Source organism: Capra hircus, chromosome 3 (genome assembly GCF_001704415.2).
Source record: "Capra hircus breed San Clemente chromosome 3, ASM170441v1, whole genome shotgun sequence".
NCBI classification, from domain to species: Eukaryota; Metazoa; Chordata; class Mammalia; order Artiodactyla; family Bovidae; genus Capra; species Capra hircus.
In genome coordinates, this window is record NC_030810.1 from 41023257 (window position 1) to 41047150 (window position 23894).

The 23894-nt window shown below is 40.1% G+C and overlaps 1 protein-coding gene across 2 annotated transcripts in view; it reads left to right on the forward strand.

Annotated features, from left to right (window-relative positions):
• The window catches only part of LEPR (leptin receptor), a 156998-nt gene continuing 133847 nt past the window's right edge, over positions 744-23894 (forward strand). The window contains exon 1 of one of the 2 annotated variants that reach the window (XM_018045226.1): positions 744-863. In XM_018045226.1, the coding sequence (XP_017900715.1) occupies positions 799-863 (65 nt within the window). In that variant the 5' untranslated portion in view covers positions 744-798. The remainder of the gene's footprint in view (positions 864-23894) is intronic. The other variant, XM_018045220.1, reaches the window with a different exon arrangement.

Here is a 23894-nt window from a genome sequence, read left to right on the forward strand (position 1 = left end):
ACTTTAGTTCATAATTATGTATTAGTATTGATTTACTAGTTGTCACAAATGACCCATACTAAGCTATTAATAACAGTGAAAACTTGGTCTGGGGAGCAACCTGTATTATCTTAGCAACTTTTCTGTGAATCTAAAATGATTCTAAAATAGAAAGTTTACAGTAATAATGGATACTAGAAGAGGAGTAATAGTTTTGTCTCCCAATTTTGGAAAAAAGAGAGTTGGAACACAGTTCACATTGGGCTTGTACCTATATTTCTCTCTGGTGTGGGAGGAAGGAGATGACCTTTGTTGGAAGAAAGACTGAACCAAAATAGGATGTGCAGCTTGCTTTGTTTTGCTGTCTCATTGCTCTTCCTGGGAGGGGCTATAGCTCTACAGAGTAGAGTGTTTTGGAGGATGACATTTAACAGTTCCTTGGTGCAAAATGTGGTGATGTTCAAACTCAAATACCTGTAACATCCAGTTAGGTGGACTAAATGAGTAAAGCAAGTTGGTTATAAGAAATTTTTGCTAGGACTTGCCTGGTGGTGCAGTGGTTAGGAATCTGCCTTGCAAAGCAGGGGACATGGGTTTGACCCTTGGTCAGGAAACTAAGATCAGACATGCTGTGAAGCAGCTTGGTCCACATGTCACAGCGACTGAAGCTTGCGTGCTCCAACTAGAGAGTCCGTTCGCCACAAAAATCCCATGTGATGCAATGAAGGTCTTGCATGCTGCAACTAAGATCTGACATGGGCAAATAAATATATAAAACAAGGAATGTGGGAGCACGAGGAGCTGTAGCAAATAAAAGAAATGAACTCAGATGAGAAGACAGTGGCTACTCGATCAGTGCTGGCTGATTTTTGCTATTCAGGAAGGTAAGCTAAGATGCCTTATTTCCTGATATTTTGAAAGAAGCTGTAAATTCAGGTTTAAAAAAATAATAATGTGGCATGGTCTACCTTTTTAACACTGGCAACTAATTTAGAAAGTTTTTGTTAAATATCATGCATACCCAAACTGTGCCAAAAGAAGTAATTCTGTAAATATGGTTGTCACACTGCCAGTTTGCAACCACTCTTTATACACCTGGGCTCTACTGAGCCAGGTAGGTTAATCTCAGGTAACCAGAGCTTTGTGTATAAAATGTGGATTTAGTCTATGTCCTGGCTATGTCAAGACCAATCTGTGGGAATAAATGCCTAAGCTTCTTAAAAGTTTCGAACAACATTGAAGGTAGTTGGGTGGCACTGATGGCTAGTAGAGTAAGTAAAGGTCAAGAGCTATAACATCACAGGGTGTGTTTAGGGGACTGGATGATTGAGATTCATCAAGAGAAGTTACCGCGCTAGAAAGTTATGTTGGAGCTAGGTTACGTTGGGACTGGGCATTTGGACTTGAAGCTGCTGGCAACAGATGACTATCTCTAGGTCATCTCGAAAAACCACAGAGCAGAAACCAGGCACTATATGGAGAAATGTGACATTAACACCTGGAATTTCTAGGCACAAAGAGAAAGCAGAGTATATTAATATATTGAGTCTAGTTTGAATAATTGGGTTTAGATGAGAGTGTTCACTATTGCAGTCAGCCAAATTGTGTGTGTATGTGTGCACGTGTGCCCATTTGTAGTTACTAGATTTGTGCATAACCTTTCTAACTGGGCTGTGCTGGCCCATGTGGGCCCTGTCAGATCATCTCCTGTGGGCAACCCCAGCTTTATAACAGTAAGCAAACTATACATTCATTCTCATTCTCACTCCTCTCTTGATACCTCTTGAACCCCTCCAAGGATTACTGCCCTGATCCAGAGCTGCCAAAAGGGAGAAACCCATGCCTGACCTGTGCACTCAGCACACAGCAGTGGTATTTGATGTAAGATTAGGTCAGACTCAGCCAGGAGCCTTTTGAAATACAGCGCACAGCTAACAAAATGAAAAAAGTTTGTTTAGGGGCAAAACATTTTCCTCTCTTCCTGGCTGTCCCTTCTCACCCTCCCTCAGGCGTCCTTTCCCCTAAATTCTGGTTCATAATTTTTATCTGAAGCTCTTCACATTCTACTGGGCCATTAGACGAGCACTAACGGCTCCTCTAGCACTAATGATGAGCATTATTTCTCCCTAAACAAAAGGATTATATTTCAAGCTCTTATTGTTCTAAGGCTTGCTTTTTAATAGCCCACAGGAGGCTGAAATAACTACCCTCACCTTACCACCACCATTAAGGAGATAATCTATCATTTCTAGGATTTATGATAAGCTCCTTCCATTGTGATTAAAGCACAAAAGCTAGAGGCCAGGAAACTGGCAGCTACGTATTTTAAGTAGAATTTTGCTAATGGTTAGCTGGTCTTTTCTAACAATGAATTAAAGTAGGTGTTTTCCACTCACTGGTTCTAGTTCTATCCAGTAAGGCAACTCAGAGCAGCTCTAATTTCATTTCCACCCTACAAAAGAGCATTTGTTAATAACAGCAACCATTAGCAACTTCATAAAGTTCTAAAGGAATAGGGTAAGTCCCTGGTGGGGCTCTCTCTAATCCCTAGGTTCCTTAGCAAACAAGCCAACAGAGAAAAACATCTGATTTTAGTTGTGGTGATTTACTACTGATAATCCAAAATTGCTTATGATTTATAATGAAGATTAAAATTTATAATGAAAACTTTTGTATATAATAGGAATTAAACTTTACATGAAAACTTAAATGATGATCATCCTTGATATCCAAATGAGTGCTTTCTATATTCAAACAACGGCATGAGGAATGGGTCCCACTCATACCACAAAAATGTCCAAAGTATTTTGTAATAATTGAATAATTGGGAACATTATCAAGGACTATTTGAAGTCAACTATGATGACGAAAGTGGATGATTGAGACATCTGATAATCATTTGGGGGGGTAAACAGGATACAAGTGATGCTCAAGACAGTCTTTCCAAAATGACGTTTAGAAACAGCTCTTGAAGACAATTCACATAGTGTTCTTTGTAAGTGGTGATAAAGAAAGACAATACTTGTGATGATTGGTAATCAAGTAATGTTGGGTTAAAGAGCTACCATTTTACAACCAAACTGCCCACTGATATAAAGGTTTCTATTTATTTATTTATTTATTTTTTAGAATTATTATTTTTTATTGCAGTCTAGTTAATTTGCAACATTACATAAGTTTCAGGTGTTCAACATAGTGACTGACAACTTTTAAAGTTATACTTGATTTATAGTTATTATAAAATACTACCTATATTCCCTGTGCTGTATAATATATCCTTGTAGCCTATTTATTTTATACATAGTAGTTTGTACCTCTTAATTTCCTACCCTTACTTGCTCCTTCTCACTTCCTTCTCCCCACTGGTAACTACCAGTTTGTGTTCTATATCTGTGAGTCTGTTTCTTTTTTGTTATATTCACTAGTTTGTTTTAATTTTTTGATTCCACATATAAGTGATAACATAGTATTTACCTTTCTCTATCTGACTTATTTCACTAGCATAGTACCATCCAAATTCATTCATACTGTTGCAAATGGCAAAGTTCCTTTCTTTTTTATGGCTCAGTGATATTGCACTGTAAATATATGTACCACATCTTTTTTGTCCATTCATCTGTTGAAGGATACTCAGGTTGCTTCCATATCTTGGCTATTGTAATTAATGGTGCTGTGAACCTTGGGGTACGTGTGTCTTTTCAAGTTTGTGTTTTTGTTTTTCTTCAGATATGTACCCAAGAATGGAATTACTGGTTCACTTATTGCTTTGATTATACTTACTTTGCTTCTGTGCAAGGAGAATTGTACTTATGGTAGGATCCATTCATTTATTCAGTGATTGCTTATTGGGGCTTCCCTGGTGGCTCAGAGGGTAAAGCGTCTGCCTGCAATGCGGGAGACCTGGGTTTGATCCCTGGGTCAGGAAGATCCCCTGGAGAAGGAAGTGGCAACCCACTCCAGTACTCTTGCCTAGAAAATCCCATGGACAGAGAAGCCTGGTAGACTACAGTCCATGGGATCGCAAAGAGTCGGACACGACTGAATGACTTCACTTTCACTTTCTGTGCTAGGAAAAAAATGTAAGATGAAGAACATTGTGGACTTGGTCCCTGACTTCAAAAATCTATAGTAAGAATAAGATTACAGGGTCAGGGTATGGAAAAACCAAACAGCAAAATTGAGACGCAGACACAGAGAACAGACGTGCGGACACGGGATGGATAGGGAGAGTGGGATGAACTGGAAAATTGGGATTGACTTATATACACTACCATGTGTGAAATAGAAGGCTAGTGGGAACCTGCTGTACAGTGCAGGAAGCTCAGCTCGGTGCTCTGTGAAGACCTAGATGGGTAGGGTGTGGGAGGAGGTAGGAGGGAGATCCAAGAGGGAGGGACATTTGTATAAGTATAGCTGACTCCCTTTGTTGTACAGCAGAAATTAACACAACATTGTAAAGCAATTATACACCAATAAAACAAATGAACAAAAAACCAAAAAGCTAATCTTTGAGGTGAACTGGAAACCACTTCTATTGGTTCAATATGCCCACAGTCTGGTTTAAAATTTCACTTTTCCCCAAACCATTATCTTGACAATACAGCCCCAGGAAGTATTAGGGAAAGCAGCAACGAAATTGTGGCTGGTCTTGTGCCTTTATAATGTTTGCCTTGCTTGTGACCTTTGTGCATGATTGCTTTTGCCCACGTGGCTAATAAAAAATGATCTGGTTGACTTGTTTTTCTGAAAGACCTTTGTCCAAATCTTTGATGGGCAAACAGAGAATCATGTTTTCAAACAGAAACTATTTACAAATAAAATTCCATATTGTCTCACTTTTTCAGTAAGATATGGGCCAAAGTTGAAACAAGCAAAAGGCAGTAGTGAGGAGCTGAGTTGGACTTTTAACATTTAGAGGAGACGTACCTTATTAGAAATTTAACATTGAGTTATTTTTCTTTGATTTAATGTCATGACAATTTAGTATGCACGCAGTCATTCAATATATATTTATCAAGCACATACCATATGCCAAACACTGCTTATTCTTTATTAACATAACTATAACTATTGAGGAGACAGAGAAGAATAATGGAAGAGTACTATGAAGGTCTGGGACACAGAGCTTTAATGCAAGATATACAGGGAAGGCTGTATGAGGAAGTAATATCTTTAAGCAAAGACTTGAAGGCTAAATAGAAAATGGTCTTGCCAAGAGTGAAGAGAAGACATTTCCAGGCAGGAGGAGCAGCATGGGACAGAGTATATTTTGACTTTAATAAATTTCATACTGTGAAAAATTCCTAAGCATCCTGTGATATGAGAAAAATCTCATCATTTTACCTTAGGCTGGCTAGAAATGTGTCAGGCAGAAAACATCAAAGAGGTAGATTTCATCTCTCTGACTGGTAAACAAAATGCTTGGAACTCGTCCCCAGCACTTGAGGTCAGTTTGCAATTACTGTTTTTCGTCATCCCAGATGAATTCCCAGACTTTAGTAATCTAGTAAAACTTTTTTTTTGCCTGTGTAAATAGAGACGTTACTATGAAATCTGGCTCAGAAGATAAAGCAAAGAGCAACTAAGGTCTTCAAAACATGGTGTAAATATGAGGATCCCCCAAACAGTCATCAAAAACAAAAGAACAAAATCAGTTCACCAATGGTGTGTTAGTGTGAGGTAGTAAAATGAAGCAACTCAGATCAGATGCTGTAATTTATAAACAGGGCTGTCATCTAGGAGAAGGTGAAGGGGGCAGAAGCCAAAGTTAACGTGAGGTCATGCCTTCTGTCCTTTCCTTTTCTGTTTTCACACTATTCAACTATATTTCTCTGGGTCATTTAGCTGTGGATATTGTATCATCTATCTATCACCTATACACACACACACACACACACACACACACACACATATATTTGTTGTTGTTCAGTTGCTAACTCATATCTGACTCTTTTGCAACACCATGGACTGTAGCCCACCAGGCTCCTCTGTCCATGGAATTCTCCAGGCAAGAAAACTGGAGTGGGTTGCCACTTTTTTCTCCAGGGGATCTTTCCGACCAGGGATCAAACCTGCAACTCTTGCATCTCCTGCATTGTTGGCAGGCAGATTCTTTTCCAATGTGCCACCAGGGAAGCCCATATTTTATTTATATATATAAAACCATCATTGATGCCAAAACCATCTGCTTAACGATACAAAGATTTCTTGCTGACCTGGAATTACAAATAGCCCTTTAGTTTGCCAGACTTCTGAAAAGAGTTCATCTTTGAGGCCATGGGGAGTGGGTAAGATGGTGACAAGGGTTTCTCCATGTGCTTCTCTCACCCCACTGCTGCAGCTTAAAGCAAGGGTCCTACTGCTGGTTAGTCAGCACCTTCGGGAGATGGAAGAAAGTACATCTGTTCTTTTTTTGGTAACTTTTCATTTTATATTGGAGTACAGCTGATTAACAATGTTGTGAGAGTTTCAGATAGACAGCAGAGTGATTCAGCCATATATATACACGTATCCATTCTCCCCCAGACTCCCCTCCCATTCAGCCTGCCATATAACATTGAGCAGGGTTCCCTAGCACATGTGTTCTTATTCATAATCTCAGCTTTAAAAGGGGCCTCAGAGAACACCTCATCTGATGCAGTGCCTTATTCGCCTAAGCGTGTATGTATTAATAAATTGACTAAGTGTCAGTTGCCCCTCCCCAGCCCAGAATAGCAGTTCACTATTTCTTGAATAGTGAACTGCTAATTATCTTTCTGACAGCTGCCATCTTTAAAGGTTCATCTTAGTATCAAAGTAAAGCCCATTTTCCTTTAACTTCTGCAAAGAGCAGAAATAATGCTATCTTCTACTTTTCACACGCATCGTTTCCAGTGCTCTCAGTAGTAGTGGCAGGAAAGAATCAACATGCGTATTTTATAGATGGGGAAACTGGCGCAAGGTCACACAGTTAAGGGGGGTGGATCCAGTCTGGTTAAATCTAACACCTAGGCCTATTCCTCAACACCAGGCATAAGTCTTGTTCCAAATTGGTGTATTTTAAGGCATCTCTTATGATTCATGGGGTCGCAGAGTCGGACACAACTGAGTGACTGAACTGAACTGAAGGCATCTTTTAAACTCTTCTTAGTTGCTTAGTTTGTATCTTATATGCATGCTTTCAAATGCTCTCAGGAGAAATTGTTACTGTATCTTTATAAAATGTATATATAGATCAAAATAAAAATTATTCATTCCCAGAAAAATGCACACAGTACTGCAATAGCAATGTGAGCATTGCAAAGAGCCTTCCTCGAGTCTTTTATTAATGGAATTTATTCTTAAACAATAATAGCAGCATACTGGTTAAGGCATGGATTTAGGTAGGTTTAACTTCTGATTTCAACTCTGATAAGCTGTTGGACTCTGGACATTTTATTTCTCAAATTATTTAGGTTTCTCACATATAGCATGAGGACTACGATAATGATATTGTTGATGAATTGTTTTAGAACTGTTGTGAGAATTAATTTATGTAAAGAACTTACTATGATGCCTACCACTGTTTTCAATAAATGATAAACATATCATCTTTTTAAAAAGCTTTTTATTTTGTATTGGGGTATAGCTGATGAACAATGTTATGATGGACTCAGGTGAACAGAGAAGGGACTTAGCTATACATATGTATTTATCCATCCTCTCCCAAATTCCCTTCCCATTCAGGCTACCACATAACATAGAACAGAGTTCCGTGTGTTATACAATAGGTCCTTGCTGGTTATCCATTTTAAATAGAGCAGTGTGGACATGTCTATCCCAGACTCTTAATTATTCCCCCGCCCCCATCCTTCCCCCGGCAACCATAAGTTCTTTCTCTAAGTCTGTGAGTCTCTATTTTGTAAATAAGTTCATTTGTATCACTTCTCTTTAGATTCCGCATATAAGGGTTGTCATATGATGTTTCTCCTCCTCTGTCTGACTTACTTCACTCAGTATGACAATCTCTAGGTCCATTCATGTTGCTGCAAATGGCATTATTCATTCTTTTTAATGACTGAGTAGTATTTCGTAGTATATATATACCCCATCTTTTTATCCTTTCCTCTGTCAGTGGACATTTAGGCTGCTTCCATGTCTTGGCTACTATAAACAGTGCTGCAATGAACATTGGGGTGTATATATCCTTTTGGAAAATATCAGTATTATTATTTCTTTATTTGCAGTAATCCAAAATCCCTATGACTGTTGTCAAGACAGGCTTACCCTGTACTGTGTCTGTAAATATAAATTTTAGATATACATAAAGGAAAAAAAATTTAATCTGTGTTAAATTTCATCTAGCCAAGAGTTCCATCTGGAATCTTGTTTCTGTCAATTAATAAATTAGTAATCATTAGTAATACTTTGCCAGAGAAGGCAATGGCACCCCACTCCAGTACTCTTGCCTGGAAAATCCCACGGACGGAGGAGCCTGGTAGGCTGCAGTGCATGGGGTTGCTAAGAGTCTGACACGACTGAGCGACTTCACTTTCACTTTTCACTTTCATGTATTGGAGAAGGAAATGGCAACCCATTCAGTATTCTTACCTGGAGAATCCCAGGGACAGAGGAGTCTAGTGGGCTGCCGTCTATGGGGTCGTACAGAGTCGGACACGACTGAAGCGACTTAGCAGCAGCAGCAGTAATACATTCCAGTTTTATGTCACCTGAAAATTGTTAAATGTATTTTCAGTGTTTCATCTGAGTTGTTGCTAAAAGCCATTACACAATGAAATCTACGTTTATTTCCATTTAGTTGAGTTATGCTGTTCTGTATTTGTCCCCATTAACTTACATGGGTCTCAGGATTTTGAGCTTGTTCTACAGCTAGGTATGGAATTTTCTCTGTGCTTTTCTGTCTATATCACACACTTGTTCTATCCCTTACTGACCCCTTGAGTTTTAGGCTGCCTTTGACCTACGATTCTGTAGATCTCCTGATATTGACATAGCTGAATCTATTAACTAAATTCTGGAAGGGAAATCAGGACACTTGGGGCTGAGCACTCACTTTCCCATCCATGTACTTTAAACTCTCTGCAGCTCCCATCTGTATGGTTGTCAAACTCAGAAAATATTTGCCCTTTCCTTTCTTTCAGTGTTACTGTGAAGATGAAATACAAAATGATGAAAGATTAAAGAACACTGTGTTCTTTAAAAAAATGGCAGCATACCATTTATAGAGAATTTCTCATCTAGTAATTATCAAATCAGCTAAACAACTAAACATTAGCAAAATAAATGTTTGAGCAGGGGTGCAGAGATGCAGATGACACCAAGTCTGTGTTTATCACCCGTGTTTTACTCATAGACCTATACTCACCTGCAGCCTCATTAAAGAGATTCTAACAGGCTTGGTTCTTTCATTTCCTAGCCCATAGCCAGGTATTGGAGGCAAGTAAATTAAAAGTAGTGAGGTAGGTAAATTGGAAGTACCCAAATCAGGCAAACTGAAAGGAGCAAGAAACAAATAATCATTTCAAAAGAAAAAGAGAGATAAAAGAATTATAAAAATTAGAGCCCCCAGAAATACCGAGGTCTGGGACCATTAAGTAAAGGGGAAAAGTAGTCTTGAATAGATGACTAGGTTTCAAGAACATCATTGGGTTATAATCTAGTACTGCAATGGATGTACGGAACAATCATTAACTCTTGTGTTGGACCTATGTGTGTTTACCTGTCTAGTTTTATTGCGATTTTCCTTTGGAAATCTATCATTCCCAAGTTGTACTCAGTTCCAGTGGAACCATCACTGAAGTGTCCTCTCCTCTCCTGGATAAGATTGAGCATATGTTCCAAGCCAGGTCAGTTGAATTGTTTTCTTGCAGGAATTTGGGGGTTGAGCAGAGTGATTCAAAGTTAGAAGAACTGTTTTATCCAGTGGTGGTACCCTGAATAGATGGTCCATTCGTCCATTCCACGTGGACCCCAGCTTCCTTTGAACTGCAGAGTCCCTAACTCTTCAAGGTTGGTCTTCCAGTTTCCCTTTAACGTGGGGTACTAACCTAAAACACTCCAATAAAGTACTTTTCTTGCTTAAGTTAGCCAAAGGTATTTTGTTTGCTGCTCACAATGTGTGATCTGTTACTGACTCAGATTCATTAAAGGAAAAGCTCAATTTTGTTCTATAAGCCACAGTATTTGTACTAAAAATTTAATAATTTCCATATAACTTCGTTAAAATAAAATTTAAACATTTTAGCATTAAAGGAATATTTTAATTCTAAAGAATTGACTAATTTCCTAACCATGTCAGATAAATGAGTTTTTATTTCAGACAGATCCAATGAATGATTACATTTTATTTTGATAGCTTGAGTGTATCTTGGTTAATGTCTTTTCTTAGCATGGCTCTGGTCAGCACCTTGTTTAAATGATGACTGATGTCATAGAATGATTTGAGGACACAACTAAATTGGACACCTTTTAGTTGTGGTCAAAATACTTTGAACACTCTACAAATAATCTGCGTCTCTTTTGTGTCCTGTGCTAAATTCCAGGATAAAGCAGTCAACAAGGTGATTCAGTCCCAGCACTTGAAGAAACTTGTGGCCTAATAGCCTCTTGTTTTTTTTTCTTTACTTTACAATATTGTATTGGTTTTGCCACACATCAACATGAATCTGCCACGAGTGTACATGTGTTCCCAATCCTGAACACCCCTCCCACCTCCCCACCCCCACACCATCCCTCCAGGTCATCCCAGTGCACCAGCCCCAAGCATCCTGCACCCTGCATCGAATCTAGACTGGTGATTCGTTTCTTATATGATATTATACATATTTCAACGCCATTCTCCCAAATCATCCCACCCTCTCCCTCTCCTCTATACAAAATGAAAGGAACAGCCGCCTTTGCTCACGATCAGCTGATTGTCCATGTCTTTGGCTGGGCATTTCTCCCACCTAAAAGTCCAATATCTGACCTTTAATCACATCATTTGGTTTGATCCCTAGGTTGGGAAGATTCCCTGGAGAAGGGAAAGGTTATCCACTCCTGTATTCTGGGCTGGAGAATTCCATGGACTGTATAGTCCCTGGGGTCACAAAGAGTCAGAAACAACTGGACGACTTTCACTAATACCCATCCTTATCCCATTCTTTTTTCAAAGTCTGGGTCAAATAGCTTATTCTCCATTAAAATTCATACACTAATAACAACTAAACACTTATTGAGGAGGCTGTCAACCTCTTCATATCATTTATTTGTCACAATGCACTATGAGATATTTATATGACTCTAGAACACTATTTTATGGAAGTATTGGAAAGAATTAAAGTATATAAATTTTAATTTAAAAATATCGAATTCAGTATGCTCAGAATTATTGATATCTTTATTTAGAATTTTCTAGAATCTAAAATGTAAAGTGAGAAAGAAACAATTTTCTATCTGTGCATCAGAATTGTCTTGGAGGGCTTTTAAAAAAGAGAGTTATCCGACATTCTCAAAAATTCGAGTTAAAAAACACACAAGCACACAGACATAGAATACAGCACACAAAAAAATTTACCCCAAATCCCACCTTCTTTTAAAGAAAGCATTTATTTATCTATTTATTTGATTGCTTTGGGTCTCAGTTGCAGCATGCAGGATCTGTGTTGCATAGTGAGGGATCTTTCGTTGGGGGTTTCAGAAGTTGCAGAACATGAGCTCTGGAGTGTTTGGGCTCAGATGCTCTGAGGCATGTGGGATCTTAGTTCCTGGACTAAGGATCAAACCAAAGTTCCCTGAATTGCAAGGTGGATCCTTAACCACTGAACCACCAAGAAAGTCCTCCATCTTCTATTCCCCTCCCCCTCATCTTAATGATAATCACGAAGAGCACTTGTTGTGTTTCCATTAGGTCTTTCTTTCTTTCTTTCTGTAACTATAACCGTTTAAAGATGATTTTGGGATAAATGTTACCTTATCCTTGAGATCTCCCCTGACTTCCTTATTTAAAACTATAACCTACTTTCATTCCTTCTCCATGATGCTTGTTATTTTTTCTATAGAATTTCTCACCTTCTACTTAATGACAATTTAATTCATTTGTTTTTCTCCCCCAAAGTGTCTCATTTCCCACTGTCCCTCTCATCCCTGCCACTAGAATGTCAGCTCCAACAGGGCAGAGAGTTTTGTCTGATTCGTTCATTGCAGTATCTTCAGCCCCTAGAAGAGTGGCTGGCATGGAGACAGGGCTTAATAGTCTTTTTCGAACGATAAATAGATGAATGAGTGAAATTGACAAATCGTTCTTCAGAAATGCCACGCTATTTCCACTCCTGCAAGAAGAACAAGGCAGTGTCCACAGTAGATATTTTTGTTGGGTAGGACCTTGTGGCCTTGCTGGAATCCTTCCTAGGATCTCTGTGGAGGGTATTAGGAGTCAGGAGCCTTGCAATCCTAAAGCAGCTTGCAGCGCCTGGGAACACTTGGCCAACAGCAGGTGAGGGCAATGCCCTGCAGGAGACTACCTGCCCTCAAACAAGTTCAATAGGAATGTTTTAAAAACATGCCCAGCCAGTTATTGGTTTCCGCATTTGGGCACATAACTTGTCCACGTCAGTTTGGGAGCTTGTTTAGGACTATGTTCTGGCTCCTTTAGTTTACTTCTGTCTACCACCACCCAGGCTGACCGATTTTTGAACTTTGATGAGTTAGAGTACTGCTTTCAGTGCTATTTAGTCATTTCCCACAGCTCTCTATCCCTTTAGAATAGCTTTTAGAGTAACTTGGACCATTTTGGGTAGAGTACATTGGATGACTATTTTCATGCAACTATATAAGTGGATAGCTCCTTGGTATTAGTAATGTTCAAAACATGCAATCCACATTCATATTATTCAACTGGAGGTTGTTTTGAAGTCATTCTTTAATTACAGAATTTCCAAATCAGGACCTATATCTGAAAATAGATATTTGGAACTCATTACACAAAAGATCATGAAGGGCTTTTTATAAAAATGAAGAGGGGAAGCATAGTTGAGTGGAAAAGCACCAAGGCTAGGACTCAGGAGATCTGAGTCCCACAGGCATCTTTGCCCATTATTAGCCCTGCAGATCCCCCTATTTGGTTGGAAAATGAGGTTCATCCTAATTCACAAGCTTTGTTGTGAGGAACTTTATGGTTTCCCACATGCATGCATATTTTATATATGTGAATCACAATGAAAAGTGTAAAATTATATTGCATCTAACAGGCTGCACAACTTTTCTTAAATACTGGAGAATGATGGTAACCCAGTAGAGAAAGAGAATTTGAAGGGTATTAGAGCTCATTTTCTCAAACTGTTTTGTATAACACACTACTTTAGTGAGAGGTGTTCAGTCAGTTTTTGCTGACTGCCAACAGTATTTCAGTGCCTTATCCTCCATACACATTTATTTTCATGCTTAAGGTCTGCAGCTCAACAACTGCTGATCTGGACCAGGCTGCAGTGGGTGGTCTCTTTCAAAGTTCTGGTCACCAAGAGTTCATTCCAAGCTACTGATTGGTTTGGCTCAGATCTTCTCTGTTTGTCATCATACTGGAGAAGTGACTAACCAGGACAGGTCCTCAAGGCAAATAAAGAAGTGAAAGAGAGAAATTGATCTGTTCAAGAATATCTAAGGTCTCTGTTCTAGTCATATCCTTAACATTGCATTGACCAAAGCAAGTCATATCTCTAAGCCCAACATCAAGATTTGGAAAGTACATTTCACCTATAGTAAATAGAGAGGGAGTGACTCTTTCCTATAGATTAACCCAAACTTTCACAGATGTCCTTTGGAAAAAAATGGAGCATATTTAAAAGAGGTTGGCAGTTTCTTAGATATTCTGGACTAAATAAACTTGCTTGTTTTTGCTTTGCATAGTGGATCCTAAATTTATGTGGCTATAACATCTTTCACCTGAACTTCACAAAGCCTATTTATATTTCATGGGCTAGATGTTTGCTGAACGTACTTTGGAAAATGCTATTCCCAAGTATCAGTATTAGTATCAGTTCAGTCACTCAGTAGTGTCCTACTCTTTGTGATCCCATGGACTGCAGCACATCAGACTTAACCTGTCCATCAGCAACTCCTAGAGATTACTCAAACTCATGTCCATGGAGTTGGTGATGCCATCCAACCATCTCATTCTCTGTTGTCCCCTTCTCCTCCCACCTTCAGTCTTTCCAAGTATCAGGGTCTTTTCCAATGAGTCAGTTCTTCACATCAAGTGGCCAAAGTATTGGAGTTTCAGCTTCAGCATCAGTCCTTCCAATGAATATTCAGGATTGATTTCCTTTAGCATTGACTGGTTTTATCTCCTTGCAGTCCAAGGGACTCTCAAGAGTCTTCTCCAACACCATAGTTCAAAAGCATCAACTCTTTGGTGCTCAGCTTTCTTTGTTGTCCAACTCTCATATCCATACATGGCTACTGGAAAAACCATAGCTTTGACCAGACAGACCTTTGTTGGTAAAGTAATGTCTCTGCTTTTTAATATGCTGTCTAGGTTAGTCATAGCTTTTCTTTCAAGGAGCAAGCGTCTTTTAATTTCATGGCTGCCGTCATCATCTGCAGCCTCCCAAAATAAAGTCTGTCACTGTTTCCATTGTTTCCCCATCTATTTGCAATGTATGCAATTAAATAATTGTTAAGTACACTATCTTTGGATCAGATAGATTTTCCTTTGACTCCTGGCTTTGAAATTATTTCCAGTATCTGGAATTCTTGTGGTAGCCAGTAGGTTGTAGTAGAGTTGAGGGTTTTGTTTTTGTTTCAAAACAGAGAATGATTTACTGCACATGCACAGAGAGTGGGTAATTTTTGCTCAGAAAAATCCCAAACTCCCTGAAGGGTTTCAGCAAAGCAGTTTTAAAGGCAAAGTGAGGGAGTAGAGTTGAGTTTGACTTTGGGAAGTGAAGATGGCTGTGTAACCTATACTAACATAATAAAAAAGAAAAGACATGAACTCTGGTAGGTTAGACCAGAGTGTCACTGACTGTTTTCATGACAGGTTCTGCACAAACCTAGTAAAAAAGAATACTCTACCATCACAGGGTTAGGTCCCGGTTTAGATAATGTAGAGAATAATGCCTCATCTTGGTAGGAGACACTACAAATGTGTGATTTGTAAGACTTATTTTTAACCTCTTTCCATTCCCAAATATTTTGCACACCTATTCAATGATGCCTGAGATCTCCACCCAGGTGGCTCAGTGGTAAAGAATCCACCTGCCAATGTAGGAGACGCAGGAGGCATGGACTTGCTCCCTGGGTTGGGAAGCTTCCCTGGAGGAGGAAATGGTGAACCACCAGTATTCTTGCCTGGGAAATTCTGTGGACAGAGGAGCCTGGCGGGCTGCAGTGCATAGAGTCATGGAGAGTTGGACATGATTTAGTGACTGAGCACACAGACACGAGGTTCTTTCACCAGGAAACAGTGCTCTGCATTGTATAGTGAGCAATAAAAAGTTGATTTATTAATATGACTAAAACAGTCATACAATATACAAAAGTATAGTCAATGAATTAATTGGTACAGGGATTAGTTCAATTTGGATAAGAGTAGCATATTGAGATGGAGAAGGCAATGGCACCCCACTCCAGTACTCTTGCCTGGAAAATCCCATGGGTGGAGGAGCCTGGTAAGCTGCAGTCCATGGGGTCTCTAAGAGTCAGACACAACTGAGCGACTTCACTTTCTCTTTTCACCTTCATGCACTGGAGAAGGAAATGGCAACCCACTCCAATATTCTTGCCTGGAGAATCCCAGGGACGGGGGAGCCTGGTGGGTTGCCGTCTATGGGGTCTCACAGAGTCGGACACGACTGAAGCGACTTAGCAGCAGCAGCAGCAGCATATTGATAAGAAAATGGACCCAGGAACCTGAACTAGAGAGTGGCATGGAGTAAGTGTTTAGATGCCCCTGAAATTACTAAGTTGAAATCCTATGATGCCCCTGATGTGACGGTATGATGGGGTGGAGGCTTAGGTAGGTAATTAGTATTTGCTGAGATAATGAGAGTAGAACCTTAGTGAATGGGCTTAGTGTCCTTTTAAGAGTCCTGAGAGAGCTTGAATCTCTGCTGTTTTCCATGTAAGGATACAAGGAGAAGTTGGTCATCTATTATTCAGAAGGCCCTTACCAGAACCTGACTTTGCTGACACCTGATCCCATGCTTCCAGCCTCCAGAACTGTGAGAAATAAATTTTTATTGTTTAAAAGCCACCCACTTTATGCTATTTTGTTACAGTGCCCCAAGCTGACTAAGACAGAGGGAAAAAAACCTCAGACAGGGCATAAGAAAAAAGAAACACACACTGCAAAGGAAACATGTTTGCAGGGCCAGTTGAAGACAAATAGAACTTTGTAATAAGGTGCTTGTCCCAGGCCCTGGTCTGTTTCATGGGATTTAAAGACTTATGTTTGTTTAATACTGACTTCTTTTAAAGTCTCTCCATTTCCAGAGGATGTATGATACCGAGTGTTGCTATAGCTTCACAGGATCTTAGTATGTCGGAATAGGCGGGATTTTTGAAGATACTGTATCCCAACACCATATTTTTACAAGTGAGAAAATTAAGGCACAGAGAAGGAAATAAAGTTCAAAACAATAAGGCACAAATTTCTACTTTCTATTTACTCTTGGTTTAAAACTCCTTGGGTTGAGATTCCAGTTCTGTCATTCCGCATCTGACTTTGAACAATTTACTTAACTCCTAATTCTCAAAGTTCTTATCTATAAAACAGAGAAAAGCAATGAGAAAATGTAGGCAAAGTAGTCAGTACATTGTCTGGCACATAGAAAGAACACTGACCGCATGTTCACTGTTGCATAAATTTTGTAACCAGAGTATTTTGAGTGCTTACTATGGGCCAGGCATCGAACTGGGATAAGTGCCATAGGTGTATTATCTTTTTTAATCATCTGTGTTGTGACTATATCCATTTTACAAATGAGGGAATAGGCATGAAATAGAGATGAGGAAACCAGGACTCAGACTCACATCTGGTGGAACTGAAGTCTGCATGTAAAAGTCTCGGATTTAGTGCCTCCCACTGTTGCCAGAGGAGAGCACTGCACCTTAGGGGGACGTCGATGGTCTACGAGGTTGCTTACATAAATCCTTTATCGCCATTGCAGGCGCGCACGCACACACACACACACACACACACACACACAGCCTATTTCCCTTTCTGGTTAGAAATTGCGTCATTTTGCGTGTTTTCTGAAGAACAGATTAGTGGCAATAGATCCTATAGTGCTTCTATTACCAGTCTGTGCAGTCAGCCTACAACATTACTCATAAAAATGTTCTTTTGGAGCCACTGTGGGTCGCTGAGCATATCTGCAGTTCTGTCTGTACAGAGAGTACCTCGGAGAGGAATGAGGATAGGGAACAACATAATTAAGCCTGTTGGGAAGCCCTCTCTATGAGATAAACTGGAGGTTCAGATGTGGGTATTATGATTTTGAACTCTGCTCCCTGATGCTCTATTTTGGAATCTCAGAGTTGTAAAGGACCTTAGCCAGCATCTTGCTTCAACTTTTCTCTTCTGCCAGAATCGCTCTGACAGTATTCCTGATAGTTATTGCCACTTGTGAGAGTTGGGGAGGGAGGTGCAATCACATGCATTTTTCATTTCAGTTTTTGACCTCCACTAACAGTTATTTTGTTCTTCTATTTTCGTTTCTGTAGCTTTCACTTCCTGATGAGTTCTGACTTCTAAAGCAGCATATAATAAATATGTCTTTTATACAGACAGATTTTTACTCTTTGAAGAGAATAATCAGGTTTCTATTCTGAGGCAGGTTTCCTACGGGAGAAACTGGGTCTCATTTTGTGCTCCAGTATCCCTGGAGGAGGAAATGGCAACCTACTCCAGTGTTCTTGCCTGGAGAATCCCACAGATTGTGGTGCCTGGCAGGCTATAGTCCATGGGATCACAAAGAGTCAGATACAACTGAGAGACTAACACTTTGTGCTCCAGTATAACCACAGCATCTAGAATGGTGTGGGAAATAAAGTAGGTACTCATGTCATTTCCTGGTGAACGACTGCATGTTTTTTCTACACTAACAGCTGCAATGTCTTGAATAATTCTTCATAAGATATGGCTTCTAAATTTCTCATGGACTTAGCGATCCGTCTATGAACATGGTCTACTTTCTTGAAATCTATTTCTTTGCATGTGAAACATCACATATAACTATTAACTCTTCCTAAATGTGATCTCTAGGTGGTAATGGACCACATATTATCTGTAGACAGGTAATTGAGTGATTGAATGAATAAATGCTAAGGGTTGCTTTTGGCAGTTATGGGATAACATTTGACCCCATCACACTTGGCTACAACTGGTTGGAATCTTGGTAAATATTTGATTTCATTTGGGCCAATTAGATTCCTCTCCTGGGGATATGGAATAAAAACCAAAATCTAGGGAGAGGACATGAAAGATCTAGCATTGAGGCTAGTTACCGCCTCATGGAGCAGAACCAGGAGCAACAGTGCAGTTCCACAGGGAGAAACACAATCCTATTGAGAAAGGACCATGTAGCTGCCTACAAACCATGTGGCTCCCCAGTGACAGGCTCCAGTTTCTATAAGGGTCGGCTGTCTCCACTTTGTGAGATCTCTGAATCCTTACGGTAATCACTGTCCCACTCTGACAGAGGGACACACACACATCCCTTTATTAAAGTTTGCTTAGGTTAGTTCTATTCCTTCCAAACTATCACTGCATCAGTTCAGTTCAGTCGCTCAGTTGTGTCCGACTCTTTGCAACCCCATGAATTGCAGCAAGCCAGGCCTCCCTGTCCATCACCAATTCCCGGAGTTCACTCAGACTCACATCCATCGAGTCAGTGATGCCATCCAGCCATGTCATCCTCTGTCATCCCCTTCTCCTCCTGCCCCCAATCCCTCCCAGCATCAGAGTCTTTTCCAATGAGTCAGGTCTTCACATGAGGTAGCCAGAGTACTGGAGTTTCAGCTTCAGCATCTTTCCCTCCAAAGAACTCCCAGGGCTGATCTCCTTCAGAATGGACTAGCTGGATCTCCTTGCAGTCCAAGGGACTCTCAAGAGTCTTCTCCAACACGACAGTTCAAAAGCATCAATTCTTCGGCCCTCAGCCTTCTTCACAGTCCAACTCTCACATCCATACATGACCACTGGAAAAACCATAGCCTTGACTAGATGGACCTTTGTTGGCAAAGGAATGTCTCTGCTTTTGAATATGCTATCTAGGTTGGTCATAACTTTTCTTCCAAGGAGTAAGCGTAGAACACCTTATTCAAGCTAATATAACACCAATTCTTTTTTTAAAATTTTTATTGGAGTATAGCTGATTTACAATGTTGTATTAGTTTCAAGTGTATGGCAAAGTCAATGAGTTATATATATACATATGTCCCTCTGTTTAAGACTTTTTTCCCATATAGGTCATTGCAGAGTATTGAGTGGAGTTCCCTGTGCTGTACAGTCTGTCCTCATTAGCTACCAGTTTTATGTGCAGTAGTACGCAGTTCGCATGCTAAATTACTCAGTCGTGTCCAACTCTTGGTGACCCCATGGACTGTAGCCCGCCAGGCTCTTCTGTCCATGGGATTCTCCAGGCAAGAATACTGGAGTGGATGGCCATTTCCTTTTCCAGGGGATCTTCCCAATCCAGGGATCAAACCCAGGTCTCTTACATTTCCTGCATTGGCAGGCAGGTTCTTTACCACTAGTGCCACCTGGGAAGCCCATGGTAGTGTGTACATGTCAATCCCAATTTCTCAGTCTATTCCTCCCCCTCCGTCCCTCTCTGGTAACCACCGTTGTCATTGTTCAGTCGCTAAGTCGTGTCTGACTATTTATGACCCCATGGGCTGCAGCATGCAAGCCTTCCTTGTTCTTAACTATCTCCCCAAATTTGCTCCAATTCATGTCCATTGAGTCAGCAACCATAGGTTTCTGTAATACTAGTTCTTGAGTCATATTCTGCACACAGATAACTAAAAGGCCCAGATGTTTTCACTTAAAGTGCTTCTAAAATGATTGTGTATTTGATCATTTGGGAAAGTTTGCTCATTCACCCATTCTTTCAGCAATAGTTCATTAAGTAACTACTGTATGCAAATATGGAGAAGGGAATGGCAACCCATTTTAGTATTCTGGGCTGGAGAATCCCATGGACAGAGAGGAGCCTGAGAGGCTAAAGTCCATGGGGTTGCAAAGCGTCGGACGCAACTGAGTGTCTAACACACGCACACACATATGTGAATATACTCTTTATAGTTCAGCTATTTCCCTGTCAGTTGCCATTTCTTGCTGCTGATGAGGACCATTACCTCTAATAATCTTCCCTTTCTATTCACTTCACATCAGCACTGCGAAAACAAACAAACAGGTTACCAAATACCAGGATCACGAGCAGTAACGAGAAGGATAAGAGTTCTTAAGCTCTTAGTGTGGGCATGTGCAGGGATAACGCAGTGCTCAAAGTACATGATGTTTACTCAATCTATTTTGGGTACAAAGAGAACATTTTGCCTACTTCCTGTTTTTCTCTTAGATTTTGGCTGTTGAAGGTGTAGTAAATAAATAGTGCCTAACTGAGGGTTATGTGTGATTATATATATATATATGTGTACACACACACACACACACACACACACACACACACACACACACACACACACAGAGGCTTTCCAGGTAGCACAGTGGTAAAGAACACACTTGCCAAGGCAGGAGCTGCGGGAGACTGGGGTTGGATCCCTGGGTTTGGAGGATCCCCTGGAGGAGGAAATGGCAACCCACTCCTGCATTCTTGCCTGGAAAATTCCATGGACAGAGGAGTCTGGTAGGCTACAGACCATGGAGTCAGTTCAGTTCGTACAGTTGCTCGGTCCTGTCTGACTTTTGCGACCTCGTGGACTGCAGCGCACCAGGCTTCTCTGTCCATCAACTCCTGGAGCTTGCTCAGACTCATTTCTACCAAGTAGTTGATGCTATCCAACCATCTCATCCTCTGTCATTCTGTTCTCCCACTTTCAATCTTTCCCAGCATCAGGGTCTTTTCAATGAGTCAGTTCTTTGCATCAAGCGGCCAAAGTATTGGGGTTTCAGCTTCAGCATCAGTCCTTCCAATGAATATTCAGGACTGATTTCTTTTAGGATTGACTGGTTTTATCTCCTTGCAGTCCAAGGGATTCTCAAGAGTCTTCTCCAACACCATAGTTCAAAAGCATCAATTCTTTGGCGCTCAGTTTTCCTTATGGTCCAACTCTCACATTCATACATGACTACTGGAAAAACCATAACTTTGACTAGACAAACCTTTTTTAGCAAAGTAATGTTTCTGCTTTTTAATATACTGTCTAGGTTGGTCATAGCTTGTCTTCCAAGGAGCAAGCATCTTTTAATTTCGTGGCTGCAGTCACCATTTGCAGTTATTTGGAGTCCAAAAAGATAAAGTCTGTTACTGTTTCCATTGTTTCTCCATCTATTTGCCATGAAGTGATGGACCAGATGACATGATCTTAGTTTTCTGAATGTTGAGTTTTAAGCCAACTTTTTCACTCTCCTCTTTCACTTTCATCAAGAGGCTTTTGAGTTCTTCTTCACTTTCTGCCATAAGGGTGGTGTCATCTGCATATCTGAGGTTATTGATATTTCTCCTGGCAATCTTGATTCCAGCTTGTGCTTCATCCAGCCCAGCATTTCACATGATGTACTCTGCATATAAGTTAAATAAGTAGGGTGACAACACACAGCCTTGATGTACTGTTTCCCAGTTTGGAACCAGTATATTATTCCATGTCCGGTTCCAACTGCTGCCTCTTGACCCGCATACAGATTTCTCAGCAGACTGGTAAGGTGGTCTGGTATTCTCATCTCTTGAAGAATTTTCCACAGTTTGTGGTGATCCACACCATCAAAGGCTTTGGTGTAGCCAGTAAAACATAAGTAGATGTTTTTCTGGAACACTCTTGCTTTTTTGATGATCCAGTGGATGTTGGCAATTTGATCCCACAGCTACCAGCTTGTTAATGTCTTGGGCTTTCCTCAATAACTCAGTTGGTAAAGAATCCACCTGCAATGCAGGAAATCCCAGTTGGATTCCTGGGTTGGGATGATCTGCTGGAGGAGGGATAGGCTACCCACTCCAGTATTCTTGGGCTTCCCTTGTGGCTCAGCTGGTAAAGAATTTGCCTACAATGTGGAAGCCCTGGGTTAGATCCCTGGGTTGGGAAGATCCTCTGGAGAAGGGAAAGGCTCTCCACTCTAGTATTCTGGCCTGGAGAATTCCACAGTCCATGGGGTCACAAAGAGTCAGATTTGAGTGTGCAACTGAGCATACACACATGCACGCAGCTAACTACCACTAACTGCTATGGCCTATTGCCTACCTCCACATATTAATATATATATACATATTTCATATAAATTTCTAGGTAAATACATATACAAAGCTAAGGAAAAACTCAGTAAGGTTTCTACTATATAAGAATCCAACAGTGAGGAAACTTCAGTTACATTTAGGTAAATTAATCTGGTTACATTTATGAACCGGCAGCTGTAGCATTGAAGACTTTTTCCTCTCTAATTATGCATCATGAATAAAACTGAAGATTAAACTTGGCCCTCCACCCCATTATTTATTTTAACCAAATTAACCAACACCCATATCCAAGCTGTTTTTCTGAAATTTCAATCTGTATGGGACTCTCTTGGCCCCCATCACTGGTAGGTTCAGTTTTAGGGGTAAGAGGGGACATGAAGAAGAAAACTTTTTGTAGTCCAAATGGTAGTGTGGTGTTCAAGCTTGTGCTTGGTTCATCCTCCATTTTCATTAGCAATGAAAGCAGTTAGGGCTCTGGGATAAGAGATTTGAATCTTGCCTTTGTCACCTCTTAGCCATACAACCTTTCTGAAATTCTATTCTCTTTGCATTTCAGTCTCTTTATATCTAAAATGAGATTAACACTACCAACTTATAGGAATTGCTGTGAGGGTTAAAAGACTTCATATTTCTAAAATAGTTAGCATACTGCCTGGCACCAGCAAGTCTTTAATAGATCACAAATGTCTGCAGTCAATGCTCCTAAGGAGAAATATAGAAAACATTTTGTGAGTTAGAGGACCGAGAGAAGCATTTTATGAGAGCATGGCACATTTTCTGACAGTTTTTATGTGACTTTAAAAATTCTTAAAAATTTGTCAATGGTCAAACAATTTATTCAGAGGCCTATTCTTGGGATAATATGAATTCTCCTATGAGGACTATCCCAGGCTTCTTCTGTGAGAACAAATTCCCTCGTGCTTCTTAAATTTCTGTTTTCTTGGTAGAGAGACTGTTTTCCCTAATGCACCATGGGTTTTCCCAATGTTTCTACTTTCAGTCTTAGTAGTTTTAATCTGAGCTGTGGCCAGAATGGTATTTAGAGGAAAGAGAAAAGAGAAATAGCAGTTCTTAACAATGAACAGTTTGAAGACCCCAGATAATTCTACAATAATCTTTTATCCCTTAAACATTTTGTAGAAAATGGCCCATCCTGTTTATTTTAAATCCTTGGATCTAAGAAAAAAAGTTATTACTAGCCAACTGCTAAGTCTTTCAAGGTTGAAATGCTTGTATTTAGGTTTGCACCCTCTTGAATGCAGAGATACTTTGACAACAAAGGTCTATATAGTCAAACTATGGTTTTTTTCAGTAGTCATTTACAGATGTGAGAGTTGGACCAAAGAAGGCTGAGCACCAAAGAACTGAGACTTTCAAATTTTGGTGCTAGAAAAGACTGCCAAGAGTCCCTTGGACTGCAAAGAGATCAAACTAGTCAATCCTAAAGGAAGTCAATCCTGCAAATTCATTGTAAGAACTGATGCTAAAGCTGAAGCTCCGTACTTTGGCCACCTGATCTGAAGAACTGACTCATTGGAAAAGACT